At 40.2% G+C, this 20,029-nt stretch overlaps 1 protein-coding gene across 2 annotated transcripts in view; it reads left to right on the top strand.

The window, feature by feature from the left end:
• Positions 1-20,029, top strand: part of SPOCK3 (SPARC/osteonectin, cwcv and kazal like domains proteoglycan 3) — a 703,183-nt gene that overhangs the window by 250,559 nt on the left and 432,595 nt on the right. The window contains exons 3-4 of one of the 2 annotated variants that reach the window (XM_019521752.1): positions 2,120-2,128; positions 2,228-2,273. In XM_019521752.1, the coding sequence (XP_019377297.1) occupies positions 2,120-2,128; positions 2,228-2,273 (55 nt within the window). The remainder of the gene's footprint in view (positions 1-2,119; positions 2,129-2,227; positions 2,274-20,029) is intronic. The other variant, XM_019521753.1, reaches the window with a different exon arrangement.

Genomic DNA, 20,029 nt, shown 5'->3' with positions numbered 1-20,029 from the left:
CTACAGGGCAGACCCTACATTGAAAGACTGCGGGACCTAAACCTGTTCAGCCTTCACAAGAGAAGGCTGAGGGGGGACCTGGTGACTGTCTATAAACTCACTAGGGGGGACCAGCAGGGTTTAGGGGAGACACTGTTTCCCCTAGCGCCCCCTGGCATGACAAGGAACAATGGACACAAATTATTAGAGAGTAGGTTTAGATTAGACATCCACAAGAACTACTTCACAGTTAGGGCGGCTAGGAGCTGGAACCAACTTCCTAGGGAAGTGGTGCTGGCTCCTACCCTGGGGATCTTTAAGAAGAGGCTTGATGCCTACCTGGCTAGACTCATTTCAGTCCAGTCTTTTCTCCCGCCCAGGCAGGGGGTCGGACTTGAAGATCTACAAGGTCCCTTCTGACCCTACTTCTATGATTCTATGAATTTAGAATAACATTTATTTTTTAATTCCATTCATAAAACAGCTTAACATTTTAAGGTATTTTGGATAATGAAAGGGGTAATTTTCATGTAATGCTGTATTTTATATTTCAAAAAATGAAGTGGGTACAAAAAGTAAAAGAAATTTATGAATAAGTTGGCATTGAAAATAATCCCTTTTTGTCTTGATCTGAGAGAGAGAAAATGCCTGTAATACCAAGAACACATTGTAACTATACAAAATATTATGGGATATAGATACCTTGCGTCTTCACAACAGTTTATAAATAAATTAGACTAATGGCTTTCTAGTATTTAATTCATTTTTATATGCCTTGTAACATTATATACTAAAGTGCATTGTACTTCTGGAGTGGTCCAGTTTTTATTAGGCCCCCAGTCCTGCAGTCAACTCCTACATAGTGAAGCTCTCTTGAATTTACTGGGGGTTGCACAGGCATTTGGGCTCACCCATGCATATCTGTTTGGAAAGCTAGGTAGTAGGTAGGTTGTAAGTATAAATGGCTGAGGGTGACAGCCTGGCTGTACTGAAGTCAATGATAAAAATCTTACTGACTAACATACAATATACTTCTGCATAAATTGAAGAAAATACATAGCAATTTCACCTGGTTATACCATCCTGGTTTATTACAGATCTGATGCAGTTACTAAGTGTTACTCATATTTGTCTCTTCAGCTGATAGCTTTTTAACGTAATTTCTTGGAGAAGGATGTGTTTTGTCTTTAGTATTGTGAGAGGACCTTGGTGTTTGTTTCAAGGTGTTTGTAATTTTTGGTTTAACCCCCCCCCCCCGTTTGTTGGCAACCTGCCCTGTATTTACTATGATACTTCGACCTAGTTCTGGTAGTTCTAATACTGAGTGAAATTTATTTTAAGTCCTTGTTCTGGAAAAGCCATGATCAGTTGTATGGTACTGCTGAGAGTTGTCACATTCTTGTCAATCTTCTTTCTGTATCTCTACTGACAGTGGGTGCATTATAGAATTCAACTGTTTATTTGCATTTGATTTAAACTGTAATTTTCTTACCAAATTTCTTAAATTAAAGTTGTTTAAATATTCAAGTTATATTTCCACACACAAATTCTAATACTAATCTTAACTTAATCAGGAGGCACTCTTTATGATTAGGAAGGTGATTTGCTGGTCATTTTGAAATTTAATAATTCAGAATAATTTTGTTGCGTATCTTTCCTTAAATAGTCAATTAAATGATATATGTTGGAGAAGAAAATCTCCAGTTACAATTCCCATTTAATTCTTAAAGTTTTAATTATTTTGTAGTCTACTTTTCACCCCGATGGCTCTAGGACTTTGCTTTTGGCAAACTTGTTATTAATGTGATACAATCTTGATCTTTTTTATTGAATATTCTTGTTTGCTGATAACCGTAGGGGAATGATGTATGGAAATCATTCTAGCGCTATATAAGCAGCAGCAGTACGTACTGTTTGGCCATTCTGTGTTGTTTGCTTTAAAACTGATAAACAATATTTGTTTAAAAATAACAAACAAACAATATTTGACTACCACACTTTGACTGAATGAGTGGAGTGGCATGTAGATTGTATTGTAAGCCTGTGGATAGACTTTTCTATTCCATAGAGATTGTTTGTTCCATTTTGATAACTATAACTTTTTCCCCTTTTTGTTTCTCTTTCTGCTTGCCCTCTGCAGGAAGTAGAGGTTGGTATTATCTTTTGTATTTTCTGTTCCTTTGAGTACTCATCTGTATGTATTGATTTCTTATACCATACTAAATGTGGCTGTTGTTTTCTCCTCCAGGATGATTATTTCCGCACATGGAGCCCGGGTAAACCGTTTGATCAAGGTAAGAGTTTCTGTCTTTTAAATAATTTATAGCTGTAATATATTTTTAATAACTTGTAATATATTATTTTCTTAATTTAACACAGATAAAACTGATACATTTGTACATTCTTTTCCCCCCCAATGTTGCTTATTTAAAAAGGGCCACAAGTTGATACATTTATATTCACTACCATCATAATTATTGGAACATGGACTGAAGAACAATAACTATCGTCTGAAGGTTGCCCGATTTGTTTCCCATTATATATAAAAGAGATTCAAGTCTTTTTTAATTGTAATTTTTTAGAAGTTTCTATGCCTTGCAGCAGGAACCTGGACAGGCCTTAAATCAAATAGTTGCCATTTGCTGTCCTACTCGTATGTATTTTAATTATGATTTAGTTGAGATAGTGAGCTGTAGAGGACCAATGTTTGTGGTTTTGTCATGCTCAGTAGATACTGCCAGAAGGTTACTAATATGTGAATAATAATAATTTGAATATTCTCTCTGAAATGAATAGGTTCCTTAGTATCTCCTTGAGTCATGGTGAAATGCAACTATAGCTGCAACTGGTGTGAGTGGGCAGGTTATTATTTTTTATTAACCACTAAAGTGTCAACACTTCTTTTTTTTCCGTAGATATTTTAGTATTATATGACATTTAGTTTGCAGGAGCATTCTGTAGAGAAAATAAAAGTGATATAGATGGATAAGAGATGTGAGAATACTACAGTATGCTTCTAGAATAACTTGAGTGAATGTGGAAGAGGAAAGGATTTCTGTGGGCGATATTTTTTACTGGGCCAACTGCTTGGTTGGGATAGACTCAGACAAGCTTTTGAATACAATGCATTTTCCAAGCGTGAGTGGTAAAGCAGACAGAGTGCACATTAAAAAAAAAATCAGGGTTGTGAAAAGGAAGGAGAGAGAAAATTCCCAGGGGTAGCGGACAAGCAAATCACAGGAGAAAGGATAGCTTGATTTAGTGGAAGTTCAAAAGCTTTCAAAAGGAAAGAGTGTCATTATCATCTATAGTGTGAAGAAAGAGACTATCTGGAATTAGGTAGATGATAATATTGCTTGAGGGCAATATCAGCGTTTAGTCCTTGGTTTTTAGTGTCCAGCCAGTTTATGAATTTTTATTCCTAGGCTTGCCTCTTGAGGATGGTTTGTAAATTTCCCTTGAGCTCCAGGATAGTGAGGCTGGAAAGTGAGTGGCTGTTCTGCAAAAAAGTGTTCTCCTATGTGTGTTCATGGGTCTTGTTTCATTTTCATGTGATCATTCATTTGGGTGAGTTTTACTCTAGTTTCACCCACACATTTTCCATCAGGGCATTTGGTACACTGAGAGATGACACCAAATTTTTGGATAGGCCTGTGTAGGATCCATGGACTTTGATGCGTTTGTTGTTGTAGGTGTTGATTGTTGTAACAGTGAGGATATGCACAGGTTTTGCATCTTTTTATGACAAGCAGGGATGTGCTTTTTTCTGGAAAATTTTGAATTGGAAAATTTTCCACTGCCCTAAATAGAGCGTGATCTGATTTAGCATGCTTATTTGACTTATATTTAGTAATTAAAACTTACTTAGCCACAAGTATTTTAACTGAAATATTTGATTAGAAAAAAAATTAAATATAGCACACTTAATGTGGTTGAAATGTTATATTCAAACAAGCTCAAAGCTTTATGTGGAAATAAATTATTTTTATTGGACTACTTGTAAGAATGTAAAGACAATACATAATAGCATGCACTTCCCTTACATTGTTTAAATTTAAGGGGAAAAAAAACGTAGGCACTGAAAACTGTTGACACTAATTTTAGTACACCCAAAGATCTGTGCCTGATATGCCATGGTTGTCCACTCATCTACTTCAACAGAGTTTAACTTTCTTCCACTGAGGTAATTGCGGCACCTCCAGTTTCACTGTCACTATCTGTAGAATCACTTGCACTACTTGTTAGTTCCATTTCAGAATCACATTGAGGCAAATTTGATTCAGAACTACTTGAACCACATTCTCTTTCACTAAACGATGGTTTTACCAATGAGTCTATGGGCAAGGGCAACTTCTCATCACACTGCATCTTCTTCACTAATTGTGCTTCTGACTGATTCTCCAGAAGGAAGAGATTTTGAGAAATACAAACAAGCTGAGCAGTGCATTCATATGGTTTTAATTTAACCTGCACAGCCAACTAGTTGAATTCATAACTTGATTTTTGGTTTTTATTATTATATGAGTGTATTTACCCTCCTGTTTACAAATCAATAAAACATATACATACTCTGTCACACACTTCTGAGGGATAATCACCTGAAAAACATTAATTACAACTTTGAAACTGCCAAGCTTGCCTAATTTTATATTGGCATCCATTCATTGTTACTAATGCATTTAATGAAACAATGCATTTTTAGAAATGGAAAATTTCCCACAGAAAAATAAAGCACTGGAAAATTTTTCATCCCACATTTCTGACGGCAAGGCTGTGCCCCATTTGTAATGTCTGTTGAACAGTAGAGGGTTTGCTTCTGATGATACTCATCCAGTTTGGAAGCTTTTTTTAAAGGTTTATTTTAAATTTGCTTTGCTGAATTTTAAACACATTACTTCATGTTCTGCCCTCTGAAACAGAAGGAGCAGAATTATTTTTCTTCTTCTTTATGGCAGCCTTTCAGGTATTAGAAAACTTGTATCATGCACCCCTTAATCTCCTTTTTCTAAACTAAACACTTCTAGGCTTCACAAACTTTCCTCCTGTGGCTTGCATTCCAAACCCTTTGATCATACATTGTCACTCACTCCTGGATCCTCTCTAGTTTCCGCGCACAGTTCTCTGGCCAAGGTCCAGCTAATAGAGTGGCACTATCACATCCCATCTTCCTCTCTCTTTTTTTTGCTTTTGTTGGGAGGTGGGGGAACCCTGCTTGACACATTCATTGTCTTTCTTTTGTAAGTATAGCACCTTATGTTTGTCTCTGGAATTTTCATTTTCATTTATAACTTAGTTTTATAATTTATCAAGCATTTGCGTACTCATCCTACTGGCAAAAGCATTTATCATCCTTCCCAGTTTTGTGCCATCTGAAAATTGGTCAAGGAGGCACTCTCTTCCTGCATCCAAGTTTATTAATAAACATGTGAAATAACACTGAATCCAGAACAGATCCCTCTTCAACCGCACCTGAGACCTTCTGTTTATAGTTAACTCTTGCTTGCAATTATTCAGTCAGTTTTGTATCCATCAATTTCTATCTAGCACCCAATTTTTCAAATTACTTTTAGGAATCTCATGTGGGACTGTATCAAAAGCCTTAGTAAAGGCCAAGTATACCATGGTCAGTACTTTCTCATCTTCCACTAAACTAATTTCTCTGTCAAAGAAGGAAATCAGGCTGGTTTGGCATGATTTATTCTTAACAAATCCGTGTTGGCTGTGGATGATCAGCTCTTCACCCTGCACTTGTTTACAAATTGACTTTTTAAAAATAGTTTGCTCCAGTAACTCCTCATGTACTGAAGTCAGGCTGACTGGTATGTTTCCTCTGGTCCTCCTTTTCCATTTTTTTAAAGATGATTGCTGTGTCAGGCTATCTCTAGTCACCTTTCTTGTCATCCACAGCTTCACAAATATTGTAGCCATTGGCTCAAAAAATTCTTCAGCTAGTTCTGGTAGCATCCTGGAGTGAATTCCATTGGTCCCTGCTGATTTGAGCTCTTTAATATGCTCTTTATTTGCTGTGAACTGCAAATCTTCTTTGCATTAATTTTTATTTTCTGTTTGGTCATGCCTTTTGTTGTGAAGACTGAAGTACAGTAGTCATGGAGCCGTTGGGCTTTCTTTGTGTCCTGCTAGTAGTTCAATATCCCTGTTGAACAGTGAATCCAGAATTTAGTTTTTCTCTTGAGTCAGTTTTCTCACCCAGGTGCTTACTTACACAATGCAGCAGTCTTTCTGCCTGGGGCTTTCCTTTCAATGGGAACACTGCCCAAACCCTTTTAACCTCCTGTCTATAGCTTCATATTAATTTAATTCCTCGCAGTACAGTTGTTGCCTACATGGATCAGCCGGAAAAAGTGATTAAGAATCCCCAACAAGAGGGTTTTTTTTAATTATCACTCCTTTTTTGACATCATTGTCATGGATCCCCCACCCTTAGAGCCATATGACTCCTGCCTTTTGGTCTCTAGGGCATGTCTCTTATCTCTTCTGTAACTGTCTGTGTCCCCAGGCCTGGCGTTGGTGACTTTTATAGACTGAATAGTTCCTGCTCCACTCTGCTTCCTTAATCCTCCCCTTCTGCTCTCTTGCTTTCCATGCTTTGTTGGAATTATTTAACTTGGGAAAAGGGAGGCTGCATATGCTCCAAAGTGACTTCTGGTCTGCTGTTGGTCAGGTTGGTACAATAGCAACATTAACCTTGTGAGTCATTTCTTGGCTTCCGACCTCTCTTCTGGCCATGCCCATGACTAACAGGTATTAACCATTTATGTTCAGATGGGCTCTGGGCCCTAGTCCAATATGTGGCCCTCTCTAGCCTCTGTGTAAGTGTCCCATTTGGGCTCTCAGCCCCAGTCCAGCGTATGGCCGTCCCTGACCTCTGCCTTGAAGTGTCCTCTCCGGCCTCTGCCTCTCATGGGATAAACTGTAGCTTACTCCATGCCTGGCTTCTCTTAGCTGATGGTAAGCAATTCCCTGCATCTGGGGCTCCCTGTGGCTGTTGACTGCTCTTAAAGTAACAGGGAGTCCCCAGCTCCTTGTTACATCTTCCATCTGCTGTTTTCTCTGAGGCATTTTTACTAGTAGTTCCCATGCAGAGAGGCTGAGTAGATGTTTTTATTTGTCTGTGTCTCCTGACTTCAGTGATCCTTTTTTGTTTGTTTGTTTCTGGAGATCACATGCTGTCACTTGTCACTCGGTATACATTTTAGGGTTATATCTCTTTCTTTGAACACTGCTAATGCACTGTGCTTTGGATATTGTATATTTTCCTTGCATTTCTCTGTTTTCTATTTATGATCTGGTAGTCAGCTGAAAAAATAACATTAAAGGGGGAATGCATCTGGAGTAAAGCATAGGAGTTGTCTCCTTTCAGTCATCCTTTCATCCACCTCATGTTATGTGATCTGTAATTGAAAGAGCAAACAGCGTTAGCTTGGGAAGGCACTTTTTAATAATTAAAGCTGTCCTAATACTTGCTTTGACAGATTAATGAAGAAAAGATTGCTTAAAAACAAATCTATTGCATATAGATTATGGGATGTTTTCCTGCCAGTACACCACTTTTCCATTTCCATGTGCCAGCCCTGTTACATTCTTTGTTAGGTAATTAATTTTGGACAGTAAATGTCCAACTTTAGTTTTCACTGATACTGGATCAGGGAGTGTGCCAAAAGAAGAAATTGTTTCTTAAGAATTGGCTAGGAAGGTTTTTGGTACTCTGTGTTTGTAGTCATGCAGACATTCCAAATTAATCAGTTACTTCTACATTTTTATTATTTTTCTGAGTGAAAATAATATTACTGACTAGATCAAAAAATAAAATAGACAACTAAAAGACAAGCATCTCAATGAACCTGTACTATATCACTGGGGCCCTAGTGTTCTAGAAATGGTCTAGGAAAATAATGTGATGATAAAAATTAGTCAGACTAAAAATACTATAAAAATGACATTTAAATATTTGTAAATTGAATCCATTTGTTCGGTGAAAAAAAATCCTGTTACATTTGGCCACATAATTAGACATTTTAGTTGAATGGCCATTCTCACCTTTTAGGATGCAACAGTGAAACAATGCCTGCAACTGAAAACTGAATTTACTATTGGGGAAAAGTGCAAACAAGTAACATCCCCTATATTTGTCAATAAAAACAGGTACAGCAGTGGCAACAGCAGTATAATTGTTCCTCACAGTTTTTCATATCACTTTGCACAGGAAAAAGAGAGAAGCTACAGAAGATTAGGCCTGGAGAACAGGGATGGGATTTTTAAAAATGTTTATATCCTATCTAAAGCTTTGGGTTTAAGCATTTGGTAATGGTAATATTTAGGATGAGATTAGAAGTTACAATTAATTAAGGGCACTAAGAATATGAAGAATTATACATTCCAGCTTGAAGGGCCATCCCTAGGGGGTGTGAATCAGAGTGACCGCCCTGGGCCCTGCGCTTTGGGGGGCCCTGTGGTCAGTGCTATATAGGCCCCACTGTGGCTGCCATGCACAACCGCTGCAGGGCTCTGCTGGCTGTGCCACTGCCAAACACACCACCTCTGGCTGCTTGCTATGCCCTGCCCCTGCTCCGCCAGCTCTGGCCACTCACCTGAGTAAGTGAAGTAACTTAGGTTCAGAATGGGTTAGCCTGATCTATCGAACAGCTGTACATGTTTGGAGTGTAGCCCCAGGGCTGGGAAAGCCCAGCTGCTCACCTCAGCCCTGGGGCTGTGCCCTTCCCTTCCCTTCTCCCCCTCCCCACCTGACCAGGCTATTTTTAGCCCTTTACCCTCTCCTATGCCCAGACAATCCACACCCCCATGGACCTGCCAGTCCCCCCTGATCCTGTCAAACTCCCTGCTATTCTGAGTTAATATTTCAGTATCCCTGCACAGCTCACAGGATTGGTAAACACTTGTACATGTTACTCCCTGTCTATGTGCACGTGGCTTAGTGAGCCACACAAATGTAGACCAAGTCTAGTGAATGAGTGTACTCACCTTTTAACAGAGGAGGTTGCTTTTTAGCAGTTATAACTGTTATGGTGCATTCTAGTGTAGCCAGTTATTTTGTAGCAAGCATACAGTATTATTCAATGCCATTTAGGGGTGCACTGATAGATTGTTGTGGCCAGTACCGACAGACAATTTTTAAGGAGGCATATTGGCCAATACTGATCCAATTTCCGATACAATAGTGTGAAGCTTGTAAGTCTGTTGTGATAGAAGGGGAGGGGGGAGGGAAGGGATGTGGAGGGGGCAGATCAAGGCCCCTGCAGTGAGGGAAGGATTTGGCCTGGGACTGGGGCAGCTGTTGCCCAGCTGGGGCAGGGCAAGGCATGGTACAGAGCTGTGGCTCATCCAGGGGGCATGGGAGGGGGGAGTGGCCCTTGCTGCTGTGAACACCCTGAGAGGGCATGGGTCATGGCGTGTGCCCCAGATCTGCATGGGGTGCAGGCAAGGCAGGATGCAGCTGCAGGCTGGGGGTGATACTGGACAGGTGGCAGTGGAAGTGCTGGGAGGGGATTATGGGAGAGGGCTGCAGCCACTTCAAAAATTGCTGTAGCTGCTGCTGCCATCCACTCCATGCAGATTTGGGGACAAATGCTCCCCCATGCCCTCCTGAACGAGTGGCAGGAGCAGTGGCAGGAGCTGCTGCATGAGTGAATGAGCTGTCAAATGAGCTGCACGCAGCAGTGGGAGCTGCTCCCTCCCTCCTTTCCCACATCCCAGACAAGCTGTAGCTCCATCCCGTATCGCCCCGCCCTGGCTAGGCAGCCGCAGCCACAGCTCTGGGGCCTTGATTTGCACCCCCATGCCCCGTCCCTTCCACCACAGCAGACTTACAAGCTGCAGCATAGCTCTCCATGCTGCCAGCTGTGCTCCTCACTACCTATGTGTTACACTGTGGTTGCATGCATGCATGGCCCAATTTTTGCCCAAATTATTGGCCACATCAGGCTGATTTTCTATATAGACAATTTTCTTTATATTGGTGCCAATCCGATATTGGACTGATGTATTGGTGCACCTCTAACACCATTATGTGTTTGTACTCCTTCATACTTATTCAGTACTTGGCTGACTCTACCAAAAAGAGCTCATCTACATGTGATGCTATGTCATTGTAGCAATTCAGTATAGCAATATGGTGTCCAGGGGCAAAACCCATGATGCCGTAGCTACATCACACTAGCGATGTGCTTCCCAAATATAGCGCATCACTATGGCAATGTAGTGCCTAAAAAGAACCATGTACATGGCACAATACCAGCTGGTATGCTAAAAGGAAGTACTAAATGATTGGGCAGTAACAGCGGTGCCATAGTGGCATGTGTAGGTGCATCCACAGTATATTAAATAGGATAGTATTTTCTTTTTTAAATTAGGGATGTAAATACCTCCTAATAGGGATGTGGAATGAAATGTCTATCTCATTTGATTCAGTTTGTAAACCACTATGGAACACTGAGTCTAACTGGATTATATTCATATTGTAACCCAAATCTATTTCCATTTAATCTGTTTGGAAACAAAACCCTGGGCTAAGTCTTACAAGAATATACTTTCAGATCTACAAGGGAAAGGGAGAAGGTAGCAGAAGACTAGTGCTGTATCACTGGAATTATTTATCATTTTAGAGCCAAGTTTTAAATGGATATCTAAAGTAAGGTTTTAAGCATTAGATATTATGTTTATCAACTCAATATCTGTATGTGTGGAATAATTGTAATTTTCTTAAATTATTGTCATATTTTGACTAATATCAACATTTTAAGCTTTAATTAAGCATTGAAATCTATTAGCTTGGGTTCTGAACCCCCTTTAGTCTGGTATTGAAATCAGGAAGATCTAGATGGCATCAACATTTTACATTAGCAGTTTTGATGTGGGATTAGGACCTAATTTTTGCTATGTCTTTATCATTACAATTCTCAATGAGGCAGCTGCTCTCCCTTAAGTAAGGTCATCTAGTGAAGTGCAAATAACTTCCTGCTAAACAGAAAGATGATGGTGCTCTGTTGCTTTTAAGGGCCAAATTTAACCTTTTTAAGGGCAAAATACAAATATATAATAAATTACCCATTCTACTCCCACAGAAGATGGAAAAAAGCTTTAAATGAGATCAGGATCAAACCCAGAATCTGTTACATGAAGTTATTATAACACCCCTGCTACAGTACTGAGCTGTCTGGCCATTATAAGGGGAGGGCAGTTTCTTGAGGACAAAACATGATAGGTCCTAATCTAGCACAAGATAGAACTAAGTCCTAATCCCACATCCAAATCTGCTAATGCAGAATGCTGCTGCTGTCTAGATCCTACTGATTTCAATACCATTCTAGAGGGGTTCAGGACTCTTCAGCCTGGAGAAGCAAAGGCTTAGGGGGGACTTGGTGGCAGCCTATAAGTATATGAGAGATGTGCAGCAAGAACTGGGAGAACATCTGTTCACCTGGAAACTTCTTTACCATCTGAATTTCCAGAGTCTGGAATAGACCTCCCCACCCCCCAGAAGTTGTGCAAGCACCTACTCTGGATACCTTTAAGAATCGCTTGGATGCTGATCTTGCCCAGTTGACTTCCTGTCCCTCAGACAGGGGGCTGGACCCAATGATCTTGGGAGGTTCCTTCCAGCCCTAATGCCTATGAGCCCCAGGCTGATAGATCTCAATGCTTAATTAAATGTTTAGTTTCACATTTGTATTGGCAACACCAGGGTTTACTTTTGGATTTTATTTATTTCACTTTTAGTTGCCTTTTTAGGAACTAATCTGTAAATCTGTATAAAAGAATGTAGTAAATGTGCAAGCTGCAACAAAATCAAAATGCTGATAAATGATCTTGAACTCAATTGCAGAAAAGATAAATTTGCCATTTACCATGATGCAATGGATTTTAAGAATCCAGGGCTTTAATTAAAGTATCCTTTCTTTTCTAGACCTAAGTGATAACTTGCTGTTCATGCTACAGTTTCAAATAGACACACGTTTTCAGAAAAAGAAAAAAGTATATTCATATTTTTGCTTTCGTCTTTATAGAATCTTGTGAAGAACCTATTTGTATTGATCTATTTTTTAATATTCTTCCTGTTCTTTATGAAAATTAATAAAATAGGTAGTTCTGATTTCTTTTTAGTTTTAAAAAGGTGCGCCCCCCAAGTTGCCGTGCTGGGCAGCGTTTGCCACTGCTGTCTTTGGGTTGCCCAGTGCGCAAGCTCTGGGCAGGCAGCATCAGCCAACACTGCCCAGCGCGGCAAGCAGCGGGGCTGCAGCTGCTGCCATCATGCGCAGCCCCACGGGTGAGCCTGGAGCCGGTGTGGGTCCCAGACTGGCTGCAGGGGCAGGTTAAAAGCTGGTGCTAAGCGTGGGGGGGGAAGTGGCCCCTTACCTGCCCTGTGCCTGGTGCCCTGTGCTGCAGCTGCTCGCAGCCCATGTAGGGTGGCTTGTGCCTGCTCAGGACAGCCCTGTGCAGGCTGCAAGCGGTTGCAGCAGGGAGTGCCGGCCACGGGGGGGTGGGTAAAAAGGTTCACTTTTTACTGTGCAGCGTGACTTGCTTATTTTCAGTTAAGCATATGCTTAAGTATTTGCTGTATTGAAATTAGAATGTTCAGCATCTTACCCACTGAGGCATACATTTTATCCTCCAAGGCTAGGGACAGAAATTACACATAAACTGGTATAAGTGATCGGAAACCCATCTAACCCTGTAACAAAATAGAAGTTCAGTGCACATAGACTGATTTAAAAATTGCAGAATCTGGTTTAAAATGCATCTGTATGGTGTAGTATCAGACTGCATCACGTTAGGTTAGACCAGTCTGTCATACTTTTGTTCCAGTTTCCATCGTGACACAAGTTAGGTTGCAGTCCCCCAGCATCCCAGGATGCATTGTGGCCCCCTGATAACACACTTCTTGTAGGGTGGGCTCATCTGCTCCAGCTAAGCCAGGCAACCCTATCTCTGGGTTGTTACAGAGCTGAGGCAGCAAAGCCTCTGCTTCCCAGCCCGGCTAGGGCTTCCTGACCCTCACCATGGCCCTGGTCCCCAGCTGGGGTCTTCATGGGTTGGGGAGAGGTGGGAGCTTTCACCCTAGCAGCCTGGCTCTACTAGCAGTGAACCCCCCCAGTCCTGCCCCCTCTCCCTGCCTCTCAGAGGTGGGGGGCAGGGGGACACACACACACACCCATATAAATTAGTATTAATATGAATTACTATATTAATATGCTAGTGTTCTCACTCATATGTAGCTATAGATATATAGATAGATAGATAGATAGATAGATAGAAATATCAATATCTATATAGCTACATATATATTTTCACCATAACAAATTGTTAACTCTTTCTAAAAATTCAGTCTTAAAAAATTTAAGTGAAAAAATAAGAGCTATTATGCTGAGGCCACATCACATCACAAACCGTCACTAAAATATAAGCAAAAAACCTATGGAGAAGAAATAAGAATATCTAGTCTGAGCAGGTGATCATTCCATAATTATTCACAATCCAAAAGGAAAAAGAAAAGATAAAAAAACACAACTCCCAGCAATAGTAAACTAGAAATATGGAATTATTGTTCTCAGTGGCTTTTACAGAAAACAGTGCAACATTAGTAATATTGAGCTATTAAAGACTAAGCTGTAATTAAGTGAAAATAGCAGGCCTGGTGATAGGAGCAACAGCTGCAAATATTTATTTTAAATTGCAAGTTATGTAGTTATTCTAGTTAAGGTTATATAGTTGTTCTCATTATAAACCTGAGATTTTGGATTAAGTACTTTGGTAGTTCTAAATTGGTTCAGGCTGAAACTATGACTTGTTGTGAATCTGTAATATTTTAACATCCCACCTCTTTTTTTATGCTATGATCCTGCAGTTGTTGAAAATGGGCAGACTGCTTGGATTGCTGTTTCTGTATGAAATTCTGTTGATTTTATTAAAAGTAGTATATTTGTAATGCTTTGCCATCAGTGAATCCATTGGTTTCTTCCCTACCAGAGATAACATTTATGCTAACTACAAGATATAGATCCAAATGCTGTTTAAGTCATACATGTTAAAGCTACTTTTCCAAGCCAGTCCTGCTGTTACAATAATGTGCCCACTATTGTGTCACCTTCTGAAAAGTGTATGTACACTTTGTTGGAAGTCAGCAGTTTTCAAGTCCCTTATGAATACAACTTCTGACCACAGCAATATTTTGTGTAGTGTGGACATTAAGGAAAGGTTGGTGACTTTTAATGCATAAATCCTTGAGATCTATACACGTTGGCTTGATCGTAACAGATAATCTGTTCTATGTTCTTTGATATCAACTATGATTTGTAGAAGATTCAAGAAATAATGTATCTAGCTTTCCCATGCAGGTAGTATTACATTTAACAGCTTTCTGTTTGAGTACCTAAACTCTTCTTGAATTTTTTTGGAAATCGTTTTTGTGTTTTTTTACATTGAATTTTACATCTAGCTTGCCACAAGCATTCATTGCTCCTTGCATTTATTGTTTGTGGGCCATAGAACTTTCCTCTTCCGTCTAAAATGTTCTCTTTCATTTAACCCCACTTTAATTCTTACTTTGTCTTATAATTACTCCTGATAACCTCTTTGTTCTTAGTTTCCAGTCCTCCTCTGTTCCTCCAAGCAGACTGTTTGCATTTACATGGAGTTAAACACAGCACTTTTTCCTCTGCTATTTAATTTTAACCTGTGTTGAGAGGTGTGAAAGGATTGCTGCCTGAAATTTTGTCCAGCATCTTTTTCAACTATGTCATTGGGCCAATAAATGATGTATAAAAAATCTGTTCCCCCTCACATATTTCCTGGACCATCACAGCTATACCACTTCTAACCTACTAAATCATAAAATGAGAATTTAATTTTAATAGTTTCTCACTTCACTTTGCTTGTATACTTTGTTTTACTCTAAAAGGCATTTCTGTTATTATGATATGTGGCATAATTGCTTGCATGGACAGATATGAGACGTTCTGCTGGCATTAATAGTACACAACCAGCCAGACGTTGTGATGAGCATGTGCCCTCATTGTTAAAATATAAACCTCCATTTACTGTAAAAGTTGTGCTTCAAAATGTGTTTACTTCGAGACACTGAAAATATTTTGATTCTCTGCTTCTGAAGAAACCAGTGACCTTAGTCTAGGAAGAGGAGTTTGTATCCATGGACACTTAGTGCTACATGTCTTATGGCTTCTATCATTTTGAGCTATTAAAATATAATTTTCTGTTGTTTCAGAGATAATTAGTTTTTTTTTTTTGTCTAGAAAAAAATAATTCTGTTTCATGAAATAGGTATTCTGCTTTTGTGTTATGCTAATTATTCTGTATTAAGAGATGTAAAGCTGAAATCATGATGATGAAAATGATGCACAGAATATGATCTCTTTTAACAAGTTAAAAAAAATAAAGCAAAACTTTTATCGCTTGGAACTTTCACAAGGAATAAAACATAAGAAAAGAATTTACTACCAATAACATTTATTTTTAGAACACAACTGGTGCTAAAGCTTGAATGGTGTGGCTATTAGGGCTGTGTGAAGCTTCAGCTGCTGATTCGGTTCAGCTCAACAAGGCAGGCAAATATCCAAATCAAATCAGGAAACCCTTTAATCTCTCTGAATCAAATTGAAAACCTCCAAGTCGATTCAGAGAGATTCAGTGATTTGACATAGACACAGCTTTAAATGTTTTTTCTACATACCTCAAGGTACAAGGTGGCTGAGATGCTGGGGCAGATGGAGCATCCTATGGCAGCGTTGCATGGGGGTCCCTAGTGCACTCGGCAGTGGACCCGGAAGTGAACTAGAAGCACTTCCGGTCCACTTCTGGGTCCTCCGGGGAGCATGCGGGGAATTCCACTCCACCCCCCTGCTCGGTAACTGGTGCCTCCTGGGTCTGGGGGGGCACCCGGGGTCCCCCCATGGCTGATTACTGAGCTGGAGAAGCATGGGGCGTTCCCCACATGCTCCCTGGAGGACCCAGAAGTAGACCAGAAGTACTTCTGGAAGTACTTCCAGTCCACTTCCGGGTTTGCCGCCGAGCACACAGGAGGGCCTCCTGAGCTCCTGTGGGACATTCCGTCTGCCCTACACAGCATTCACGAGCTGCAGCTGGTACCGTGAGGTATGTAGAAAAAACATTTAAAGCTGTGTCTAAGGCCAAATCGCTGATTCTCCGAATCAGCACCGAATCTTCAGATTTGGATTTGGCTGAATCAAACTGGGACAGTGATCCAAATCAATGAATCAAATCACTATCCCCGATTTGGGCTGAATCTGAATCCAACTCAAATATGGCCTGCTCCACACAACCCTAGTAGCTATTGAATAGATTTCTATCTACAAAGGTATTTGTGTAATTCCTGAAGCAAGAGACCACCTCTCTTTTTCCTTGAGGGAAATATCTTGAAGGAAAAGTTAAGTATTTTCATGAAACAGATAAATTATGAAATATTTCCATGGAGGATGAACCACCCTGAAGGTATTGTTGTGGCAGTAAAATATTTTTTTGGAACACATGACCGCATTATATTTGGTTATTATAGTAGCATCTTATAGTAGATATGGGTTTACCCAGGTTTACAGTCAAAATGAAATTGAAGCAATTTCAGCTTTTATATTTTGGTTACTATGTTTTTATAGCCTTTTGTGCTTCATCAACCAAGTTCCATAATAATGCCAGTGACCAAGAATTATATATTGCATATATCCATTTAACTATTTCAATTTTGGTTTTAAAATTGATCTCCCCAGGGTAACTAAAGGATATTATAACCTGGCAATAAATAAGGTATAAAACACACTTGGAAGAGTGATTTTTAAATGATGAATTACCAGACCAGTCTTTTCAGAAATCCTTCAAAACACAGGCTTGAGATTAATAAATTTGTGAATAAAATGTAGCTCAACTGTTTTAAATAAGATGTTACAGAAGTTATACAGATCAATTAACATAGGGTTCCAAGACTTATAGAAATGATTATCACAATAAAATTGTATTATCACACAAGTTTATACTAACTAATTTTACAGTGTTTTCTTGAAAATATTTTGTCCTTAGTTTTGATCTGGATTCCTAACATCAAATATCACCTTAATGATCGGAAGCTACTTGCAATTTATCCTGAAATTTATCAGCAGATGTCACCATCTGGAATACCTAACATTAAACTTGGAAAATAGGCAGGATTAACTCAGGTTAGCTGATAACGTATGACCCTGCCCTGCCTTTTGCCTAATGCCGGACTATTGTGGTTAACTGTCATTCTCTCTGCTAAACTTAGATTAACTTTTTTGACAGATTTCCAAAACCATAGCAAACTCTTTAGGTTTTTATTGTGGCTTGCCAGTAATTTTGTAAAGAAGTAAGTAATAGACTTCAAAATTGTTTCCATGTGTCTATGTGAGTATTACCTTTTAATGGATCTATTCCTCAGGACACTTAGGCTAGGGACAGAAGTTACACATAAACTGGTTTAAGTAATCAGAAACTGGTTTAAACCTGTAACAGACCATAAGTTCAATGCATATAAACTAGTTCCAAAATGGCCAAAAATGGTTTAAGATAAACCTGATTGAATGTAGTATAAGGCTTAACTGATTGAGGTCAAACCATTTTATGGAACTTCTGTCCCAGACCCCTTCCTGGTTTAATTTAAATTAGAGTCCCCCCAGCACGCTTTTTAGCCCTAGGCTGTGCTGGGATGTGGTGTGCTGTATGCTCCATAGAACAGGGCTGGTCCTGCCTCTCCTTCTTATCTGAAGCACTATTACTGCTCTGGCTGGTTGAGAAGGGAGTGGGGGACTGCAGCAGGGATTTGCTTGGCAGGGTCACAGCAGAGTCTGCTAGGCTTCCCTTCCCCCTCCCCCCTTGCTGCTCAAGCAGGGGTACCCCCTCCCCCCTTGCTGCTCCCTGCTCAAGCAGGGATTCCCCCCTCTCCCATGGCATGGACCCCAGCCAGCATCTGGCCACAACCTACCCCCTGCTAGCTAATGCTGAGAGGGGTGTGTGTGTGTGTCTCCAATTTCCCTGGAATGGAGGTAGACAGAACAGTGTCCACTTGGGGCTTTCTGGAACTATTCAGCCGGTCAGTTGGGAATGTCAGTCAGCCAGCCAGGGCTGCAGCTCTCCCTTCCTCTTTCCTGAGCAAGAAGCCAGTGGCTTGCAAATGCATTGCAAATCCCTAATGAGAGAGTTGCTTTTATTTTCTTTTGTAGAGAATTTCAATTTCTACAAAAGAATGAAAGGCATGCCCCACCCTGAAACCCTTATATCAAATGAAGTTTCACTGTGCAGTGATTTAATTCTGGTGATTGCTTCTGCACATCAATTACTGAGCCTGGTTAGAGTGTAGCTTCCTGGTCCCACATTCTGTCAGTGTTCAATGGGGACAGACGGAGGTCTGAGAAATGACCTGGTTTGCAATGAATGGGGCCTGTCAGTGCTGTCAGTTTGAGATTTAGCCAAATATGAAGCACTAGCTAGCAAGATAATAACAAGGTGGCAGCATATCTGCCTGGAACAAACAAGTTCACACTGTCACACTACCCTCATCAGCTGTTTGGGAACTGGCTGTGCGCACCCTGAAGAACAAGACAGCACAGGCACTACTCAGAGACTTTGGTACTATTCACTTCCTGTCCAGAGGTGCAGACAATAAGAAGCAGCAGGGAGAGGGAGATTGAAATGCTCATCCAGTATCATCAATATATGCATGCAGTCCACACAAGCAGATCCTCCCTCCCACCACCATTTTGCCTCAGAGTGCTAGCTGAGGGCCGGAGTCTGGCAACACTCCCCACTCCTTGAGTGGCAAGTAGGAAAAAGCCTGGCAAGGGCTGCTTCCTCCTCCCCCTCCAGGCACACGCCGGCTGGGGACAGTGCAAGCCAGGGTTGGGGTTTAAACCACTCCCTAATGATATCATCCTGCCTGGGCCTGTCCCCCCACCCCCAACTCAGCATTAAAGAAGGGAAGGGGGGGCTCGCTTTAGCAACACCGAGCTTCTAGCCTGAGCCACTGCGAGCATGCACCTGGATTTCCGGAATCAAAAATGAATGTCTATCTGCTTGCAAATTGGTTCAATCTATGCAGGTTAGACTAACATGCAAAGATGGAATTGATTCAGGCTTGGGCTTCTTGAATGTCTGTGCACTTGGTTCTAAGAAATTATTTGCCATTTGTGCAATCTGTATGCTTAGAGAGCATCTTCTCTAACCAGCGATATAGTGTTATTACATAAGCAATAATTAGATATTGGGATTTTTTCTTTAGAGTAGATCTGACAATTCAAAGGATATATGCATTGTTTAATTGTAACAAATTCACAAATTTGTTCCTGCTGAGGATTGGAATAATCCTTGAAAAATGACTAGCAGATGTTATTCCTTTTTTGACTGTGTAACTAGTGAAAATTCATGAGCCTGGCAGGTTGTTTCCTTTAGGAGAAGGCAGAGTTCCATTAGGATAGAATCATATCTTTAATTTATTTATTTACATAGATTGGACAAAGAGTTTTCTTGAACTCTGGAAAATAAGAGGGACAACATTTTTTCCCCCTGTCTCTTAAATTTCAGGACTTCCACTTGGTACTTTATTCCAGATGTTGTTTGGTTTATCTCCTTCACCCCTGCCTCCCTTAGGGTCTTGCTACCAAAACTTCTCTGATTTGTCTGGTGTTTCTTTGCTGACTTTATTGTTGTCCCCTGCGTTCCTTTTTTGCTTCTTTCACATCTCTTTCACTTTTCAAAATAATATCTGTATTCAAATATTAATTCCTTGGGACTATATTCTCCTAAATACCTTGGTTTGGACTGAACTGGGCTATAAGATCCATATATAGACCATTAAATGCTTGGTTACCATCTGTAACTAATAAAATAGCTAGTAAAATGACTACCAGGGAGAGTACATATATTGTTCATTCCTCAGGTTAATCAGCAGAGCAAAAGAGGAAGGGAACAAAATAATCAAGAAAAATAAACCAAGATAAGTTATTCTCCCCTTTTGCCCTCCCCCCAACCCCACCTTCAA

This window comes from Gavialis gangeticus, unplaced genomic scaffold, assembly GCF_001723915.1.
Source record: "Gavialis gangeticus isolate Ggan-Ray unplaced genomic scaffold, GavGan_comp1, whole genome shotgun sequence".
In the NCBI taxonomy this organism is placed as follows: domain Eukaryota; kingdom Metazoa; phylum Chordata; order Crocodylia; family Gavialidae; genus Gavialis; species Gavialis gangeticus.
Note: the sequence above shows the minus strand (reverse complement) of the source record. Positions and strands in the feature narration are given on the sequence as shown.